This window comes from Notothenia rossii (genome assembly GCF_949606895.1).
Source record: "Notothenia rossii genome assembly, chromosome: 3".
In the NCBI taxonomy this organism is placed as follows: domain Eukaryota; kingdom Metazoa; phylum Chordata; class Actinopteri; order Perciformes; family Nototheniidae; genus Notothenia; species Notothenia rossii.
In genome coordinates this window covers 63,143,851-63,162,942 of record NC_136901.1, presented here as the reverse complement: position 1 = coordinate 63,162,942, position 19,092 = coordinate 63,143,851, and the positions used below count along the sequence as shown (strand labels likewise).

Here is a 19,092-nt window from a genome sequence, read left to right as displayed (position 1 = left end):
TGTTGGTCAAAATACATTTTTAGAAATCCAGATACCAGCACAAGACTACTCCAATTAAACATTTGTGCAATTCAGTGTTTGTGAAAACGAATTAATTTAAAGAGCTTGTGACATAAAATGTGCCTCTTTTTTTCTTGTCTGTCCAGGAAGTAAAGGCAGCCATCTTTGAGGACATGATGAGACTTGGAAAGGAAGGAGGCCTCAAGTCTTTTGAGCAGGTAAAACACTCTTCTAAACTTTTCTGAAACATTATTTTTAGGTTATTTAGTTAGTCTCTCTCTCAATGTCTGCCTGAACGTGAAAGGTTTTAAGAAAACAAAGGATGGATCGCACAACTTAATTTAAATCTTCTTTTCTTCATTTAAGTATTTTTAAATGGTTATTGACCTAAATAGACGTTTGAATTAACTTGTTAGCCACAGCTAAAACCATTTTCAACATTTTCATACTTATTGCGTTGTTTTTATTAAAGGATTTTTCACAAAATAATCGAAAATGAACATTACATTACATTACATTGCATTTAGCTGACGCTTTTATCCAAAGCGACTTACAATAAGAACAATTTCATAATTTTAGAATGAATCATTAGCACATTTAAAAAAAGATTTTTGTATAAACTAACTTCTAAGTTTCCTTTAGAATAAAGTTATTGTTACTTTTCTTTTTACGTGTTATGTTTTTTTAATCTGGATTTTGCCTCACTTAACTTAATTTGTTATTGACATTACAGAACAAACAGAAATTCCTTTTTAGTTCCTCTGATGCTTATTGTTTAAAAACAACTGAAGGTGGCGAAGATTCGCCTCGCACAAGATTGACGGAGGCATTATTGGTGTTTACTTGGGTCACTCAAACTAGATGTGTTGGCAAGAAGGCGTGCTTAAGTCCAAAATTGTCACTTTTATGAATCTAAAAGGAAAATACTGTAAAAATGATTATTTAATTAATTACTATCTATTAATTTATTTATTTATTTCGACATCATTGTGTTTCCTCGCGTCACTGAAACTACACACGCTGACATGGAGGCAGGCCTTATCGCCATGTAGATACCAACAATGTTTCATTGTCAATTGCCGTAATCATCACAGTTAACAATCTATTTATTTATTCATGCATTTATTCACGTATTATTTTTATTTTTTGTCTTAACAATTATCCCATTTAACCAAACCTGCCAATATTTGTTTGTGTGTCCTTTAAGGTGAAGTCCATCTACGTCCACACTGAGCTGTTCTCCATCGAGAACGGCCTGCTCACTCCCACACTGAAGGCGAAGAGGAATGAGCAGCGACAGTACTTCAGATCCCAGATAGACGAGCTATACTCTGCGATCAAAATGTAAAACAAAAACAAAGTGGACACAAGCTCTACCAAAGTGGTTTTTAAGATGAAGGGAAGTTAAAACACAAAGGGAAGCAAATGAAAAGATCCTCTCAGACCAAAAACAACATGTTTAGTTACCCTGGAAACAACAGCAACAGGAAGTGATGTAGCTTTAAAATGGAACTTGATTCAGAGCATTTAGAACACAATCTATGAGGATCTATAGCACAGAATACAAGAGTAGATTTAAAAGATTATGATTGTTTGTCTATTGATTAAATTGTTTTGCCTAAGCCATGTGCAGTACGATTTATGTGATAAAGTGTTGATTCTAATCAGTTGTTTTGTGATATCATCTCCATTAGGGGTGTTTTAAAAGGGAAAGTGCAGCTTTGTGGCATCAGACAACTCAGGATTTCACACACAGTACCTCCAAAACACACACTTTTAACTCTAAGGATAGATGAAGGCCGAAACGGGTTCAGTGAAGGTTTTGCAGCTTTACAAACCATATATCTCAGGTCCTTGATCCGATTTTTTGTCAGATTTTAGTTTAATATGTTTCTTGAGTTTGTTTTGAAGTTGAATTCCACAATGTGTAACGAGATTGTTTTCAGTGAATAAGCTTGGATCCAATAAGGACCCCGGGAAAATTCAGCGTGAGCCATATTAAAATAATCTGAACAAAACTAGCTGGAATCCGGGTACTAAAGAACAGTAACGGACACTGTCAATCTTTTGATTTATTTATAAAGGGATGATGATTTGTTGAATAAATTGGTTTTCTTAAATTATTATAATTTAATGCTGTAGGGGGAGAATAAACATCTCCAAATAAAATGGTTAACAATTTGATTAAAGTCCTTTGAAATGTTTATAGTGAAATATGTATGTTTTAATCATTTTAATCTGTCTTCAAATTTGTTTTGTAAAAAATGTAATTAAAATGTATCGGAAGATAAGAGCAGTGCGAGTCCCATGTGTTTTGCTTTATCAGGGCTGTGTGATCATGAAAAACTATTTGAATAGTTAATCAAATTATTTTGACCCAAAAATATTTGCATATATTTTACTCATAATCCGCATTTGTATAATTATTATTGTTATTTGTTTTGGTATGGATTGTATTTGTTGCATGCACTAGACTGAGCTATAAACATATATTATCTTGGTAAAAAAATGGTCTTGCTTATGGGTTTAAACCATATAGGCCTACTTTATATAAAGGTTTAAACGACTTGTGTTAGATAGCTACTTTATTGAAACGGCTTGAGCATATAATGAACCATTTTGCTCTCCGTAGGACCGACATTTAAGTCTTCTCGGGGTCGTTTGTTTTTACATATTTTCAGTACAATTGTTTATTTTAAGAACAATACAACCAATATTTGACCACCATATAATTAAGTGTAAAATGTTATTTTGTAAAAGGAAAACTGAAGTTTTGAGATATAACTTTAAACTTAATATATTTTGAACACCCTTCAAACCCCAAGTCTTTGGAATGGTACAGTCCAACAATTCAAGCATTTTGCGGGAAGCAACCATGAGGAAGCAACCCGAGCTACGGAGTGTTTACAAAACAAACTTGTTACTAAACTACATTACAGTCTACTACAGTCGTCTCAATGAGGTAAGACACATTATTAATTAGTTATAAGTTATAATCAACCTCATTTTGTGTTGCTGGTATCGGCATAGCCGTAAGCTAATAACACATTAAATAATTGTTAAATGCTTTCGCGGTGAGAGTAACGTTACTGTAATTTCGATACAAATGCACGTGAAAGAAGAGGCTAATAAACGCTTTGTCTGTTGTCAGTTTCGTTAGGAAGTTCAGAAGAGCTAAGCTATTACAACTTATTAGAAAAGCATTCATTTTTGTAGCATTTGTACGACATTTGGCGTTGCATTTAACGTATTACATGAAGGTGCTACCTGACTGAATAGAGTGTTGTTTAAGGCTAGCCACATAGCAGCTAAACATAATGACAAACCGGTCCTGGATGATTTGGGTCCGCATTATCACACAGCAGCCAGGAGTGGTGTCATGACACGTGCAGTAGGATGCTCAAGTGAAGTGTATTTATATCAGCAGACTGAAGTATTGATCATACGTGACAAAAACATATTAGATAAGAAGGTATTACATATATGAATACATGCAATATAGAAGAGAGTTAAATACATAAAAACATATAATGTTAGAGGGTATTAAATACATAAAGACATGATAAGAAGGTATTACATTTATACAAAAAAATACTATATGACATTTAATATATACAAACATAATATAAGAGGGTTTTGAATATATGATAAGAGGGTATTACATTCATAAAAAAACATGTTAAAAAGGTATTACAAATATTTTTAAAAAATTGGCTAAGAAGATTACACATATAAAAACACATAATATAAATGGGTATTCAATGTATAAAACAGATAGGCCTACTGCAAAAGGGCATTACATACACTACCAGTCAAAAGTTTGTACACACCTTCAAATTCGAAGTTTTTTGTTTATTTTTAAATTGTTTCTACTTTGTAGATTAATACTGAAGACATCAAAACTATGAAAGAACACTTATGGAATTAGAAAAATATAGTGCAAGTGCATAGTAAATACAAGAAGAAAAATAGTTTAAAAAAGTGAAATAGTGCTGTAGCATTTCCCTCCGAATAATGGTCGTAGGCTTTACTGATGAACCAGAATTTAATCAAACTCCAGACCCAACGTAAGAGCTTGAGCCTCTTCGGGGGGTGCCAACATTTAAATATACAGTCCGTTCTTCTCTTTCTCCGCCGTTACATCGAAGATATTACTTTCTCCGTCACGTTGTTTTCAAAAGCTACAACCCCTTCCTGTCAGCCTTGTTAACTCGCCTTCAACATAAAGGAATACAAATGAAACAGGAAGTTCACCTAAATTACACTATAAGATATATATAAAACTGCAAAGAAAGCAACAAAAAAAAATGCAACATCCCCTTCAGTTTCAAATAACACAAATTGGGTTATCTACAAATGCAATAAGAGTCTATATGCAAATCATTGAAATATGATATATTAGGTAAATAGATAAATAATTGTTAAGTAGCAGCCAGATGAATATTGTGGATGTTGTTTCAAAAGTTCAGGTGTTTCACAGTCTTATTGCCTGTGGGATGAAACTGTCCCTGAGTCTGGTGGTTTTAGTCCGGATGCTGGGGTAGCGCTTGCCAGACGGCAGCAGGCAGAACAGTCTGTGGCTGGGGTGATGGGGGGTCTTTTATAATCCTGAGGGCTTTCTTCCTGAGCCGCTGGGAGTAAAGGTCCTCCGTGGATGGCAGCTCCGTCCTGGTGATGTTCTGTGCAGTTTTTACCACCCTCTGTAAAGCCTTACGATTGAGGGCGGTGCAGCTGCCGTACCAGGCCGTGATGCAGCCAGTCAGGATACTCTCTATACCTGTAGAAGTTGCAGAGTATCCTGGAGTCCATGTTGAACCTCCTCAGCCTGCGGAGGAAGAAGAGCCGCTGTCGAATGTTTTTGGTGATGGTGTGAAGAGTCCATGTCATTTCCTCATTGATGTGGACACCGAGGAACCTGAAGCTGCTGACTCTCTCCACCGTAGTCCCATTGATGGCAATGGGGGCGTGTCCCTCTCTCTGCTGCTTCCTGTAATCCACAATCAGCTCCTTTGTTTTGCTGACATTGAGATGGAGGTTGTCATCCTGGCACCAAGATGTCAGGTTTTCGACCTCCTCTCTGTACAGTGTACGCCGTCTCGTCGCCGTCTGTGATCTGGCCGATGACGGTCGTGTCGTCAGCAAACTTCAACTGTGTGTGGCCACGCAGTCGTGAGTGAACAGGGAGTAGAGGAGAGGGCTGAGCACGCAGCCTTGAGGGGCTCCGGTGTTGAGGATCAGGGTGGAGGATGTGATGTTTCCCATCCCCACTGCCTGGGGTCTGCCCGTCAGGAAGTTCAGGATCCAGTCACAGAGGGCGCTTTTGAGCCTGAGGTCTCTGAGCTTGATGACCAGCTTGGAGGGAAAAATGGTATTGAATGCTGAATTGTAATCAATGAACAGCATTCTCATGTGTTCTTCTGGTCCAGGTGTGAGAGGGCAGTGTGGATGGTGAGGGCTATGGCGTCGTCTGTGGACCTGTTTGCTCTGTCGGCAAACTGCAGGGGGTCCAGAGAGTCAGAGAGGGAGGAGGTGATGAATGATTTGACTAACCGCTCAAAGCACTTCATTATGATGGAGGTGAGTGCTACTAAGCGGTAGTCGTTGAGGCTGGTGATTTCTAATCCATATTATGGCAAGAACCACTCAACTCAGTAAAGAGAAACAACCGTCCATCATCACTTTAAGAAATGAAGGCCAGTCGATCCGGAAATAGTCAAGAACTTTGAATTTATCCTCAAATGCAGTCACAAAAACCATCGAACGCTATGATGAAACTGGCTCTCACGAGGACCCCCCCGGGAAAGGAAGAGCAAGAGTGAGCTCTATTGCAGAGGATAAAAACACAAGAGTTACCAGCCTCAGAAAACACAAATCAAAGCACCTCAGATTAGAGCCCACATAAATGATCACAGAGCTCAAGTAACAGACAATCTCAACATCCAATGTTCAGAGGAGACTGCATGAATCAGGCCTTCATGGTCCAATCGCTGCAAAGATCCACTACTGACGATGAACAACAAGAAGAAGAGAATTGTTTGGGCCAAGAAACAGAAAGGAATGGACATTAGAAAGTGGAAATCTGTACTTTAGTCTGATGAGTCCAAATCTGAGATTTCTGTTTCCAACCTCTGTGTCCTTGTGAGACGCAGAAAAGGTGAGCGGATGGTTTCTGCATGTGTGGTTCCCACCTTGAAGCACGGAGGAGGAAGTGTGATGGTGTTGGGGGGGCTTTGCTGGTGTCACTGTTGGTGATTTATTCAGAATTCAAGGCACTCTTAACCAGCATGGCTACCACAGCATGCTGCAGTAGTCAGCAAAATATAAATCATATTATGGATTTGTTAACACTTTTCTGTTTACTAGACAATTCCATATGTGTTCCTTTATAGTTTTGATGTCTTCAGTATAAATCTACAATGTAGAAAACATTTCAATAAATAAAAAACTTAGAATTTGAAGGTGTGTCCAAACTTTTGACTGGTACTGTATATACAAACTTAAAGGTGGGGTAGGCACGTTTGAGAAACCGGCTCGAGATAAACTTTTTGTTATATTCCATGGGATGCTCTTAACATCCTGATAGCAATGAATATCTTAAGTGCTTTGACAAAAAATCCACAAAAAACCGTCATCTGTGGAAGCCGTAGTACTGTAAAAAGCATGACCAATCATTTTAGCCGTCCCGGCTAAAGTAACTGGATGGCCTACCTGTCAGCCTTCCATCTATGCACAAATGTATCTCTTGCCCTCATTGGTCATGTGTGCGTTTGTGTGTGTTGGAGGAGGGGCTCTGTAAGGAAGTGGCAGATTTTTTCCGGCTGTGTATTTTCAAATTCTAGCTCACTCGAGCTGGTTTCTCCAAAATTACCTACCCCACCTTTAAAGGGGTGGTGTGATATATAAAAATAGGTTTGATAAGATGGTATTTCATATAAGATAAGGTATTGCAATAAAAAGGAAAGGATATACAAATATTAAATTATTATAAATGCAAAAAATAATATTTTGTTAACTTGACACTTCAAGCCTAACTATAAGCTTGCAAAATATGTGTATTTAGGTCTTTAGTGTTTTCTCCTTTGTTTCCACAGTGCCATTAAAGGCAGAGGAGCCAAAGTGCGCACAGTACAACAACATGAGAGCAAAGTGAGTTGGTCAATGGCCATTGTATAATTTGCCCTACTGATTTGAAGAAAAATGGTATTACCAATAGGCACTTTCACACCGCAGTACTTTTCCCACAAAGGTTAATCAGAACTTAGTTCATGTGAACTCTTTAGTTCTCATGAACTAAGTACAGATCGCGTTCACACCGGAATACATCCATGGGGGAGGATTAGGCAAATGAAACCGCTGACGTCACTTCTTCTTCTTCTGCTTTGGGTTTACTGGCAGGCCGCAAACAACTTCACTGCGTATAGAGTGGCAAAGTCACGCCCATCTACTTCCGGTCCATGGGACCTTATTTCGGAAAAATTATACATTGAAGTCAATGGAGAGAGAAAACTTATCTTTCGATCCCGTTTGAATTGTGCCATGAATTACACATATGATGTTTGTCAATCTTACAAAAATAATTTCCTTGTCAAAAAAGTCACAGTTTGTCGTAAAACTGTTGAAATATAAGACTATGAAAAATACGCAACTAGAAAGACTACAAATCCCAGAGTCGCGTAAGTGATGTCATAACTGTTTTCCTCCACTAAGAGATAGCTAAGATCAGCGCCATATAGATATAATCTATGGCTGGCTAAGATAAGATAACTTTAACAAGATGCCTGTGTGCTTAGTACCAGGTTGTTATCATACCAGTAATGGGTCTTGCTCGTTCTATCGCTTCCCGTCTGATGAAAGGACCAGGAGTGGCTGGATCAAGTTAGCTACCTAGCTAGTAGCTAGCACGTTAGTTAGCATTACAGCCTTGTCATTTTTATTAGCCCTAACATTAAGTAACCCAACATGTTAAACAGTAAGAGTAGTAGTCATATTTCGTGAACCCTTTGAAGAGTATAGAATGATCACACCGGTGTGATCATTCTATAATACACAATTTAAGCCCGGGGGAGAAACGCTACATTAGCATCTGTAATCTTTTTTTTACTTCACGCTATCTGCACAAATGGTTCACACATTAAACATTAAAAAGATCAGGCAGTTCAGAGAGAATCAAAGGAAGGAAGGCAGGCAGCTTTGCATGACATTCTTCTGGACATGTTTCCTTGTGGTGATAGTGAGGGTAGTCAATCCTTTTGTTGACAAGACAGTAGTGACGGCCATCTTGGTGACGTGTGTTGTTCTGCTAGACCGGAGATGTAGTTCATTCAGCGTTTCACACAAACAAATGTGTTACTTCACATTTTTTAGACACATTTTATTTTTTTGGGGGGTCCGAAAACCAGTCAGGTTTAACCCTAACCCTAACATGTCACCCATTGAGCATGTTTTTGATGCTCTGGATCGGCGTATACGACAGCGTGTTCCAGTTCCTGCCAATATCCAGCAACTTCGCACAGCCATTGAAGAGGAGTTCCACAGGCCACAATCAACAACCTGATCAACTCTATGCGAAGGAGATGGGTGACATGTTAGGGTTAGGGTTTAACCCTAGGGTTTTCAGACCCCCCCAATAAAGCAAAACTGCAAGTTTCAGAGTGGCCTTTTATTGTGGCCAGCCTAAGGCACACCTGTGCAATAATCATGCTGTCTAATCAGCATCTTGATATGCCACACCTGTGAGATGGGATGGATTATCTCGGCAAAGGAGAAGTGCTCACTATCACAGATTTTTTCAGATGTGTGAACAATATTTGAGAGAAATTGTTATTTTGTGTATATAGAAAATGTTATAGATCTTTGAGTTCATCTCATGAAAAATGGGAGCAAAAACAAAAGTGTTGCGTTTATATTTTTGTTCAGTGTATGTGTAATTCGTGGCACAATTCAAACGGGATCGAAAGTTAATTGTTCTCTCTCCATTGACTTCAATACATAATTTTTCCGAAATAAGGTCCCATGGAGGTCCACCGGAAGGGGAGGGACTTCGCCACTCTATACTGCCACCCGAAGTCCCCGGCCGGAAGTCCCCGGAGTTGGGGACTGGCTTCAGTAGAAGCCGCTGGGACTCCCAGCAGCTTCTACTGAAGCCTTCCGAGTACATCGCCAGAACGCCGACACCTCCTCATCTCCACCGCTCCCCTGTTTCTTTTGTGTTGCCATAAGTGCGCTGGGTTAATGCTAATGCTAATAATGCTAATGCAATAATAAAATGGCGGCTTCACAAAACTTTTGGGGAGTTTTACGGGGCATGGTTTTCCATCCGCCCAGCCAATCAGAAATAGGAACCTTTTTCTCCCACGAAAGTTCCTGCTCTCTAGCAGGGACGGAAAAGGGGGTAAGAAGGTTCTCATGAACTAATTTTCGTTCCGGATTTTTTTGGTGTAAACGCAACATTTCGGAACTATATCGGAACTAAAGTGGAAAAGTACTGCGATGTGAAAGGGCCTAACGTGATAACATGTTTGAATGATGAACATTTTCTTATCCTCTGCTTTGTTGAAATCCAGAAAGGTTCGTCTAATGAGAACACAGATTCTCCCAACCTGTCAGCTATAGACAGAACTAGCTTCCTGGAGGGACTGCAGCTAAACTATGGTAAGTCAGCTATATCATTATAAAGTGTGTGTGTCACTATTTCATTTAAAACACACTATTTGTCTTCGAGGGGTTTAATAGAAAAAAAATTCTCTCTTGTTAGTAAAGATAAAAGGAATAAACCATTTGAATTTAATAACTTTTTAATTCCAAGGATCTTTGAAAGCCCAACACAACACTTTCATATGGTTGCTGCATTATAAATTGGAGATTAAACTTAAAAGAAAAAGACAAAAGCAGGATATTATCTCAAACAAGTGGTACATTCCAGAGAAAACATTTACGAGACAAAAACTTGTAAACATATGTCACTTGCCTTTCCAAAGTTGGAAAAACCTAATCACACCTAAGAACAATAGACTAACTCTTGTGTTTCCTAGGCAACCCTCTTCACAGCACTGCCTTGGAAGAAGATTTAAACGTCGAGGAACAGGTGAACGAAGGAAAGGCTGGGAGAAAGGCAATTCCTCAGACGTTGAAGGCTGCTGGTAAAGAGCGTGGAGCTGAGGAGAAGAGGAAGGAGGCACAGAGGGATGGAGAGGGGAAGGAGGAAGAGGAGAAGAAAAAGAGGAGGAGTGCTGTGAAGACGTCTGCAGCGAGGTGAGCTCACACAGAAGTTACATCCCACTCACAGAGATCATGATGAATGTCCTGTTCTCCCATCAAAGTATTTATCTGTCTCTGTGTCGACAAGGCCGGAGAAGAATCAGCTGGTGAAGAAAGGCAAGAAGAGAAAGAGCGGGATGTCATGTGACCCAGAGCCACAGGTAAGGATTTGAACCATAAAGACTTTCTCTATTTTTATTCAGTTTTTCAAGTCTATACAATCCTTGTCAATAAATATCAATATTCTCTTTACGCCTTCTGTAGTACAATGAAAGCACACATCAATGAATTACAGTTTTTGTGGACAATACAGAGGCATTGACCTTTAACTAGAGTCCTGCACGGGTCGGATTTTCAAGACCCGCCCCGCACCCGCGACGTGCAATACCGAACCCGCCCGACCCGATGCAGGACTCTGCTTTAAACATGCTATGAAATAAATGATGAACAAGAGCAAGGTTATGGGGGTGTACTTCAATGATACTCAGACAAGTGGGACATAGAAAAATAATAATAATAATAGACACAAAAATCCACTTTAGACGAATGATGATTGTACTGCCTACAACATCCTCAATCAGTATGTACTGCATTTTTTTCTGAGCTAGTGCTGGTTAAAAAAAAAGTTTTACAAATGTAAATCAATATTACCAGTATTATTCTAAGGCAAATTAATGGTATTACATATTGTAGTGTTAAATATGTTTTCTACGGTAGATTATATATACAAGCTCCTGTCCTTAACAGCTCTTTAACCTCACTTGCCAAATTTGAATTATTATAGCTGTCCGCCATGGGACAGTCTGAAAACACGCAATGCATTCTGGGCCAGTAAGCTTATGTCTCATACGCAGACATTTTTGCTAATGTATTATACATCCATGCTTTCCTCGTGGATGCAAAATCCACATACAGTGGGGCAAAAAAGTATTTAGTCAACCAACAATTGTGCAAGTTCTCCCACTTAAAAAGATGAGAGAGGCCTGTAATTTTCATCCTAGGTATACATCAACTATGAAAGACAAAATGAGAAAAAAAATCCAGAAAATCACATTGTCTGATTTTTAAAGAATTTATTTGCAAATTATGGTGGAAAATAAGTATTTGGTCACCTACAAACCAACAAGATTTCTGGCTCTCACGGACCTGTAACTTCTTCTTTAAGAGCCTCCTCTGTCCTCCACTTGTTAACTGTATTAATGGCACCTGTTTGAACTCGTTATCAGTATAAAAGACACCTGTCAGACGACTGATCCGTGTAAAGGAAAGAATGAATGGGGCCATGTATCGTGAGATTTTGAGTGACAACCTCCTTCCATCAGCAAGGGCATTGAAGATGAAACGTGGCTGGGTCTTTCAGCATGACAATGATCCCAAACACACCGCCCGGGCAATGAAGGAGTGGCTTCGTAAGAAGCATTTTAAGGTCCTGGAGTGGCCTAGCCAGTCTCCAGATCTCAACCCCATAGAAAATCTTTGGAGGGAGTTGAAAGTCTGTGTTGCCCAGCGACAGCCCCAAAACATCACTGCTCTAAAGGAGATCTGCATGGAGGAATGGGCCAAAATACCAGCAACAGTGTGTGAAAACCTTGTCAAGACTTACAGAAAACGTTTGACCTCTGTCATTGCCAACAAAGGGTATATAACAAAGTATTGAGATGAACATTTGTTATTGACCAAATACTTATTTTCCACCATAATTTGCAAATAAATTCTTTAAAAATCAGACAATGTGATTTTCTGGATTTTTTTTTTCTCATTTTGTCTCTCATAGTTGAGGTATACCTAGGATGAAAATTACAGGCCTCTCTCATCTTTTTAAGTGGGAGAACTTGCACAATTGGTGGCTGACTAAATACTTTTTTGCCCCACTGTACATTCAGAGTGTATTACATACTCAAATGTACGTCAGTTTCAGTGTCTCCAATACCAAGGGTAGTGTCTGTAGTTTACAATAATTGTGATAATGACGTTGTGAAAGTAGCATTAGATAATTAGGAAGGGAACTTTTTGTATCAGTAGTCGAGTTGAAAAGGTATGACGATGAACTGTTTCTTGTTTTTTTCCTCCTTAGGAGCAGTCTGACTCTGGTGGCGCTCAACAGAGACGTAAGAGGGTGCTGTCCTCTGAGGAAGAGGATGGGGGAGAGGGTAGGAGCTGGGTACGGACTAACTCCTGGAGTCAGATACTTGCATCAGCAGCCAGGAATTTCAAATTAAATTGTGACTTTTTCTCATATTATTGACTCAGTGCCCAAGTCCAAAGACGGCCAGGTTCTATCGTTTGGGCAGAAGCAGAAAGTCTTCATCGGAGAAGTCGAAATCTAACAAGTCTTCATCAGGTAAGAGAAAAAAGTGTTAAGTTTCAACCGAGTTAAAAATAATGGTTTGACATTTTGGGAGTTATACTTATGTGCTCTGGTGTCAATATGGATACGATGGATATATAATAATATAATAATATTAAATAAAAAACAGAAATCTTAAAATATTTTTTTTTACGAGATATGTTAAAGTACTGTAAAAAGAACATAAATAGAAAATACAAAAATTATAATAAAGATAATATTAAATCTTCTAACATACATATAGAAAAATACAAGAAATATATTTAAAAGGTCATATAAAATACTTTAACAATAACAAAAATATATAATAGAAAATGTTCAATAAAAATATGAAAACAATGCTGTAAAAACACTATAATAAGAAAATCAATAAAATAAAATAGAAATGTGAAAAGCTGCTTTTAGAAAAAATATAGAAACAAAACATTAAAATAAAAAACTGAATAAGGTAATATAACAAAAACATAAATATAAAATAAAAAAATACCTATATAAAGACTAGTAACAAATATATAATAGAAAATTCACTATATAAATACTGTAAATAGAACATAAATATAGAGAGTAAAAATAAAACTCTAAAAATACTACAACAAATAGGTAAAATAAAACCGTTTTTTAGAATGTGAATTAATAGCACCCTCATATCCAAACCTTCCCTATGAAGCTGGAACTTGGAGGCCTTTAGCTTAGCATTAGCTAGTTTTTTCCAGTCTTCATGCCAAGCTAAGTTTATTTAGCTTTGCATCTAACTCTCAGCAAGAAAGCATTTTCTTTTAAGGTGATCCATATTCAATATTTGCTGCATTCTGCATCCTCAATCAGTATGTACAGCAAACTGAAAAGCTCTTATTACAAATGCAACCAGTTTGTGACAGTAGTTGAGACTTTTATTTTATTATACATCACAACATATATTGTGCACGAGATCAACGCTAATGCCCTGGATCATTTTTAGGCAGTGCATCTCCTGAACCAGATACGGCCAGCACTGAAAAACAGAGGAAGAGGCAGAAGGAGGGCCAGGGGGGGACACAGTTAGAGGTGGTGCTGGAAGCCTTCCTGGACTTCTGTGACCAGTACAGGTAAACTCCAGTCAAATCATTTCACCACCAACACTCCTTACATTTTAATACTTTTTATTGCAAGTTTTGCAGTTGAAGAAGTGAACCTTTTGTGTTTGTGTTTCAGGGAGTCTTTGGAGTCCAACACTTTGCAAGAGTGTGTTGATTCTTTCTCCTCCAATGTGGAAAATCAGCTCTTAGAAAAGGTCAGATAACAGAATGTAGTGCAGAGTTACAACCATATTTCTAACTGTTGAGGCATTTTTCATTCACATAAGAAATGACAAATCTGTTGTAAAACAGGAAGACAGTACTCTGTTTTTTTACAGCTTTTGAATAATTATTATCTTTAGGGAAATATGCATTAATTCCACCAAAGTATTTTTTCCTCATAAAATAAGCGTTAAACATCAAAACAGAGGTGAACAAAATTAATTGATATCAGGATTTTAATCAAAGACATATTCTGTACAGGGTTTCCCACACATTGACTATACTTGGGCGGGCCGCCCAGGTATATTAACCGCCGCCCAAGTATATTTCGCGACCCTTTTATTTTTTAAATGTATTTATTTTTATTCATCCGTGACAACGACGCCATCTGCGATCGATTAACTTGTGGACAATGATCCCTCGCTCCACGCCTCCTGTACCCAGTACACGGACTGGCCATCGGGAGGACCGGGGGGTTTCCCGATGAACTGGCCTGTTAAGTGGCCTGCCTCACACAGGGTGACTGGCTGTCTACATGATGTGGCCTGCCGACATGGCCACTGTCATACAGATCATAAATCAAAGCCCTTAATTGGTCTCTGTGTGTCATTCAAGCTCGGGATAACCTCAGCTCAGGTGAGGTAAAGGACTCTCTGAGTGTTTAGATAGTTAACTTAGTCTAAGTTCTCAGTGGGTCTCAAACGGTTTGGTCACCATTTATGTAAACACATATTTCCATTTGAGAGGGTAGTGATTAGTAAAATATGCATGAATAAAAAATAAAAAGTTAACTAGCTGAAAAAAGGTAAGATACACTTTTTTTTGTTTTGATTTTGATATACTTTATTAATCCCCGTGGGGAAATTGTTTCTCTGCATTTGACCCATCCTAGTGTTAGGAGCAGTGTGCTGCCATTTTTTTAACAGCGCGCGGGGAAAACTTAAAAAAACTTGTTGAGGGCTAAAATTAGTCTTTGCTACTGCCTCAAAGAGGAGAAGGGAGGAGAGGAGGGAGACAGGAGAGGCTGATTCAGGAGCACAGACACACTCACAACTATAAATGAACCAAAAATAAATAAATAAACAAGTTTCAATGTTTTTTTCATATTGGAAATGGGATGTTATTGGTTATGGCCATGCTTTTATGATTATTAAAATGTACACAGTTCTGTTTCATATAGGTGTTTCCATAGATAGTCTCTTTATTTTCCCCTCAAAATGCACCAGATTGATGCATTTAACTCCAACATTTAAAAACAAATCTTACCGGTGGAGCATGCCCCCGGACCCCCCTAGAGGATTTGAGGTCCACCCCCACTTAAAATCACATTGATAGGTTCCTAAATACATTTACCATTTTTTTAAAATAGTGACCCATGTCCATATGTTTATATGTGGGTAGTAGATTTAAACTATAGGGCTATCACTATGGGCCCTGCCTGTTCGCTCTGCTATCGTGTGAAGGGTCTGCTAACAAGCGACCAACAGAAAGGTTAATGTTGTTCACCTCAACCACCACCCCTGCCAAGTATATTTCAGATCTGTGGGAAACACTGCTGTATATTCTTTATGTGTTTTTCCCCCAGATCTCTACTTCCAAGGAGCTAAAGGTTTTAAAAAGAGAAAACATAAAGGTAACTATGGCCACCAGCTTTAAGCAATGCTAACAAAATGGCTTTACGAAGTTGACCTATCACTTTAGTCCAGACTGAAATATGATGACAACCACGGGAAGAAGTACGATTACATTTTGCACAAGAGGTCATTGGCATGGACACCGATAACGCCACTTGGCCCTTGAGACAGACTATATTTTTTGACAATATCTTTATTTAACCAAAGAACATCTGGTTTTGTGTTGCTTCCCCTTCCCTTAACGAGCTGGGATGTAACAGAAACTAATCAGATAACAGATTGTTATAGTGGCACAGGCAAGCGGGGGAGGTAACCATTTAAACAAAACTAACTTGTTGTTTTTCTCCCAAGGCTCTGCGCCCTACCTTGCAGTGAGCATAGAGCAAATCTCTTAAAGCGTCCCATTATGCTTTTTTGGGGTTGTCCCTTTCCTGTAGTTCCTGTGTGAGGGTCGGACCCGCATACAGACATGTGTATTAGCCTTAGCAGCAGTGTCCACTACTCTCCTCCACATAAAGTTACACACACAGTCTGGTGGAAACACTGTTCGGACAGTGCACACACACCCTAACATTACACTATAGTATTATACTGTGTTATACCAAGTATTATAGCATTATACTGAACACCCATTATTTTCCAATAATGAGCATTTCTCCAAGGAAAGTTCTACTCCAACATGACGTTAACATGTTATGGCTTTCAATGAACTGTCTCAACAACTAATATCGTGGACATTTATCACACTCTTGGCATAATTTATCTGAACTCTGGTGATGCTCTGACTTGGTGTGTGTGTGTGTGTGTGTGTGTGTGTGTGTGTGTGTGTGTGTGTGTGTGTGTGTGTGTGTGTGTGTGTGTGTGTGTGTGTGTGTGTGTGTGTGTGTGTGTGTGTGTGTGTGTGTGTGTGTGTGTGTGTGTGTGTGTGTGTGTGTGTGTGTGTGTGTGTGTGTGTGTGTGTGTGTGTTTTTTTTTGTGTCAGGTGGCTTCTTCAATCCGTACAAAGACAAAGAGACTGTTGGATGCCAAAAATGAGCTGATGGGGTGAGAGGCGGTTCGGATGCCACAACAGATCAGTTTTCATTTTGATTCATGTTAAATCTTATAGTCTAAAAGATTAAAAATATTGCCTTTGAAAGAATCTAGTAATAAAAACCGTTATGGTTTCAACAGTGAGGTCCATAATTTGCACATAAATGTATTTTCAGTGATATTTTCTAAAGTCAGCTCTTTTTTAAATTCTTATCTAAGTCTGTTTTTTGTTCATTTCAAAAGTATTTTTAAATGTTTTGGTGGAATCAAACGGATCCCACTTACCCTACGACGACAAAAAGACATTGCCACGGTATAGAAAATAAAGATACGATTAGTAATTTTAATGATTAATTTAGATATTTCAACCTAAAAATAATCCTGTATAAATGGATATAACAGGGGAAATAAAATACAGAAAAATAAGAATACATTTGTAATAAAAACTGAAACGGGGTGAAACCTATGTTCTTTAAACAACCTTTACTTCCTGTTAAGGTTACTTCTATCCTTAACTCACAATGACTCCTCTTTTGATTGGTCAGGGGGGAGAGGCAGGTGTGTTTGCTGCAAAAGGAGAAATCTGAACTTAAAGCACGACTAGCTGATCTGAGACGAGGCCAAGCCTTCCTGCACGACATCAGAGAGCTCAACACACAATACCTGGACTACCGACACAAACACCCCAAAGAAAAAGAGATGGTATACACACAACTTTAGGAAATCAACCTACATTTATTTTAATTGATGTTTTTTAAAGCATTTTAGAGGGGCCCTATTATGCTTTTTGGATGTTTCTCTTTCCTGTAGTGTGTTATATCGATTTATCTGCTTGTAAATGGTCTGCAAAGGCTAAAATGTAAACTTTTCTCTTCTGCACCCCCCCTGCATGAAACGCCTCCATTAGACTTCTTTCTTACTTCTTTAACATAGTGACATCACTACTTAACACTTCCACTTCTATTGGCTAGCGCACCAAGATATGTGATAGGCTAAGGCCACGTTTACACAGAGACGAAAACAAACCGATGTCGATATCAAAAAAGTCTTCCGTCCACACGGAATCGGCTCAAGAAAGGTGTCCGTCCACACGAGACCGCTCAAATCGCTGGAGACGCTATAGTACATAGGCCTGGCCTGTAAGTGGCGCTGTACTTCAGCCACAAAATACACCAAAAGCAGCGAAGAAGACCCTCCGAGCATGGTTGCCACGGTTGCCTGGTTGCCCTTCTGTTTATTCTCCGCGGTGGATTTAGCAACATGTAGTTCATGTAGTTCTCCTTGTCCACTTGTTGCTGATGGTTGTGGTAGAGGAGCTGTAGATTTTACACTAACATCTGTAGCATGGTCAGTAGTATCTGGAGCACGAAAGCAACGGTGTGATCCGCCATTGTTGTTGGCGAAACACATCAGCGGTGACGCGGGGGTGAGCAGCAGAGGTGGGTAGAGGTGGGGCTATGGCGTCATCGTTATCAGGAAATAGTCGTATAGGACGTACGCACAGCCGTTTGGCCCCCCAGAGCGTCTCGTCCACAGATCGACCTACCTTGGGAGCTGTTAGGGGCCTCCGTTTTCCGCGGTTCCTTTACGGCTTCGTGTGGACGAACCGTCCATACGATAGAGAACTGTAGCGAATACAACCCGTTTCGTCTCTGTGTAAAAGTGGTAGGACATCTCTAAGTGGTTGACCAATCACAACAGAGCCGGTCAGCTAACCAATCAGAGCAGACTGGGCTCTGGTTTCAGATAGAGGGTGAAAAGAGGTGCTGCAGCACAGGTAGTATGAGAAAAATAAAAAAAATGTCAACATTAAAGCATGGAGACATTTCACAGTAGAGGCACAAAATACAAATGTGAGCATAAAAGGGCCCCTTTTAATATAACTGACTGACACTCCTTTCCTTCTTCCCCCTCTCCTGCAGTATGGTGCCTCCAGCTTGCCAGCTCTGCTATTAGAGGCCAAGAGTATTCAGGCAGAAGAACTTCAGCCAAAAGGAAACAATGAAGAAGAACAAAACTCAGAAATAATGCACTATACCCCAGACACTGACATTTCTTAAACCAGTAAATGGAAAAGCGACATTATTTATTTTTGTGTTTATATGATTATTTAGTTTGGCCACTTGTGGAGATAAATGTAACGGTGGGAGAAAGAAGGAAGGAAACGTAGAGGATCCCCAGATCGAAATATAATCTTGTTCGGTAACCTTACTAATCACATTAAAATACCTTGAACCACTTGCAGGAAGTTTTGGTTTTGGTGATATGGTTTACTGGTTTTGCGTTCAAAGTTATGTTTTAATTCTTCTAAATCATCTTTAAATATAAATGTTACAGTACCCTACATTTAATGTGTTACTCCATCCAAAATAAAAAAACAGACATTTCTCCAGATGTCCTAACTTCTCTTACTTCTCTTACTCCTACTCCAATAGAAAATTCAAAATTGAGAAAAAATACTGTTACATACTGGATTTAGATTTTGGGTAATACAAACCTTCCTTCTATTGCATGTCGTGTTTGATAGTTATGTTGAACATACTAC

At 38.9% G+C, this 19,092-nt stretch overlaps 2 protein-coding genes across 5 annotated transcripts in view; both read left to right on the top strand.

Moving 5' to 3' along the window:
• Positions 1 to 2,296, top strand: part of LOC307032588 (long-chain-fatty-acid--CoA ligase 1-like) — a 40,041-nt gene extending 37,745 nt beyond the window's left edge. For both annotated transcript variants that reach the window (XM_079670678.1, XM_079670679.1), the window contains exons 20-21: positions 147 to 218; positions 1,208 to 2,296. In XM_079670678.1, the coding sequence (XP_079526804.1) occupies positions 147 to 218; positions 1,208 to 1,348 (213 nt within the window). In that variant the 3' untranslated portion in view covers positions 1,349 to 2,296. The remainder of the gene's footprint in view (positions 1 to 146; positions 219 to 1,207) is intronic.
• A 403-nt stretch (positions 2,297 to 2,699) lies between these two features.
• On the top strand, positions 2,700 to 18,791 carry cenpu (centromere protein U). 3 transcript variants are annotated; one of them, XM_079668372.1, is made up of 13 exons: positions 2,712 to 2,962; positions 7,092 to 7,146; positions 9,564 to 9,651; positions 10,032 to 10,251; positions 10,346 to 10,418; positions 12,332 to 12,418; positions 12,508 to 12,598; positions 13,563 to 13,689; positions 13,796 to 13,874; positions 15,467 to 15,514; positions 16,498 to 16,559; positions 17,093 to 17,249; positions 18,470 to 18,791. In XM_079668372.1, exons 1-13 carry the CDS (start codon positions 2,958 to 2,960, stop codon positions 18,605 to 18,607), a joined length of 1,230 nt encoding a protein of 409 aa, XP_079524498.1. In that variant the 5' UTR covers positions 2,712 to 2,957; the 3' UTR covers positions 18,608 to 18,791. The 3 variants fall into 3 exon arrangements, with proteins under 3 accessions (XP_079524497.1, XP_079524496.1, XP_079524498.1); XM_079668370.1 differs by lacking the exon at positions 7,092 to 7,146 and having other exon boundaries at positions 2,704 to 2,962; XM_079668371.1 differs by lacking the exons at positions 7,092 to 7,146; positions 15,467 to 15,514 and having other exon boundaries at positions 2,700 to 2,962.
• The last annotated feature ends 301 nt before the right edge of the window (positions 18,792 to 19,092 follow it).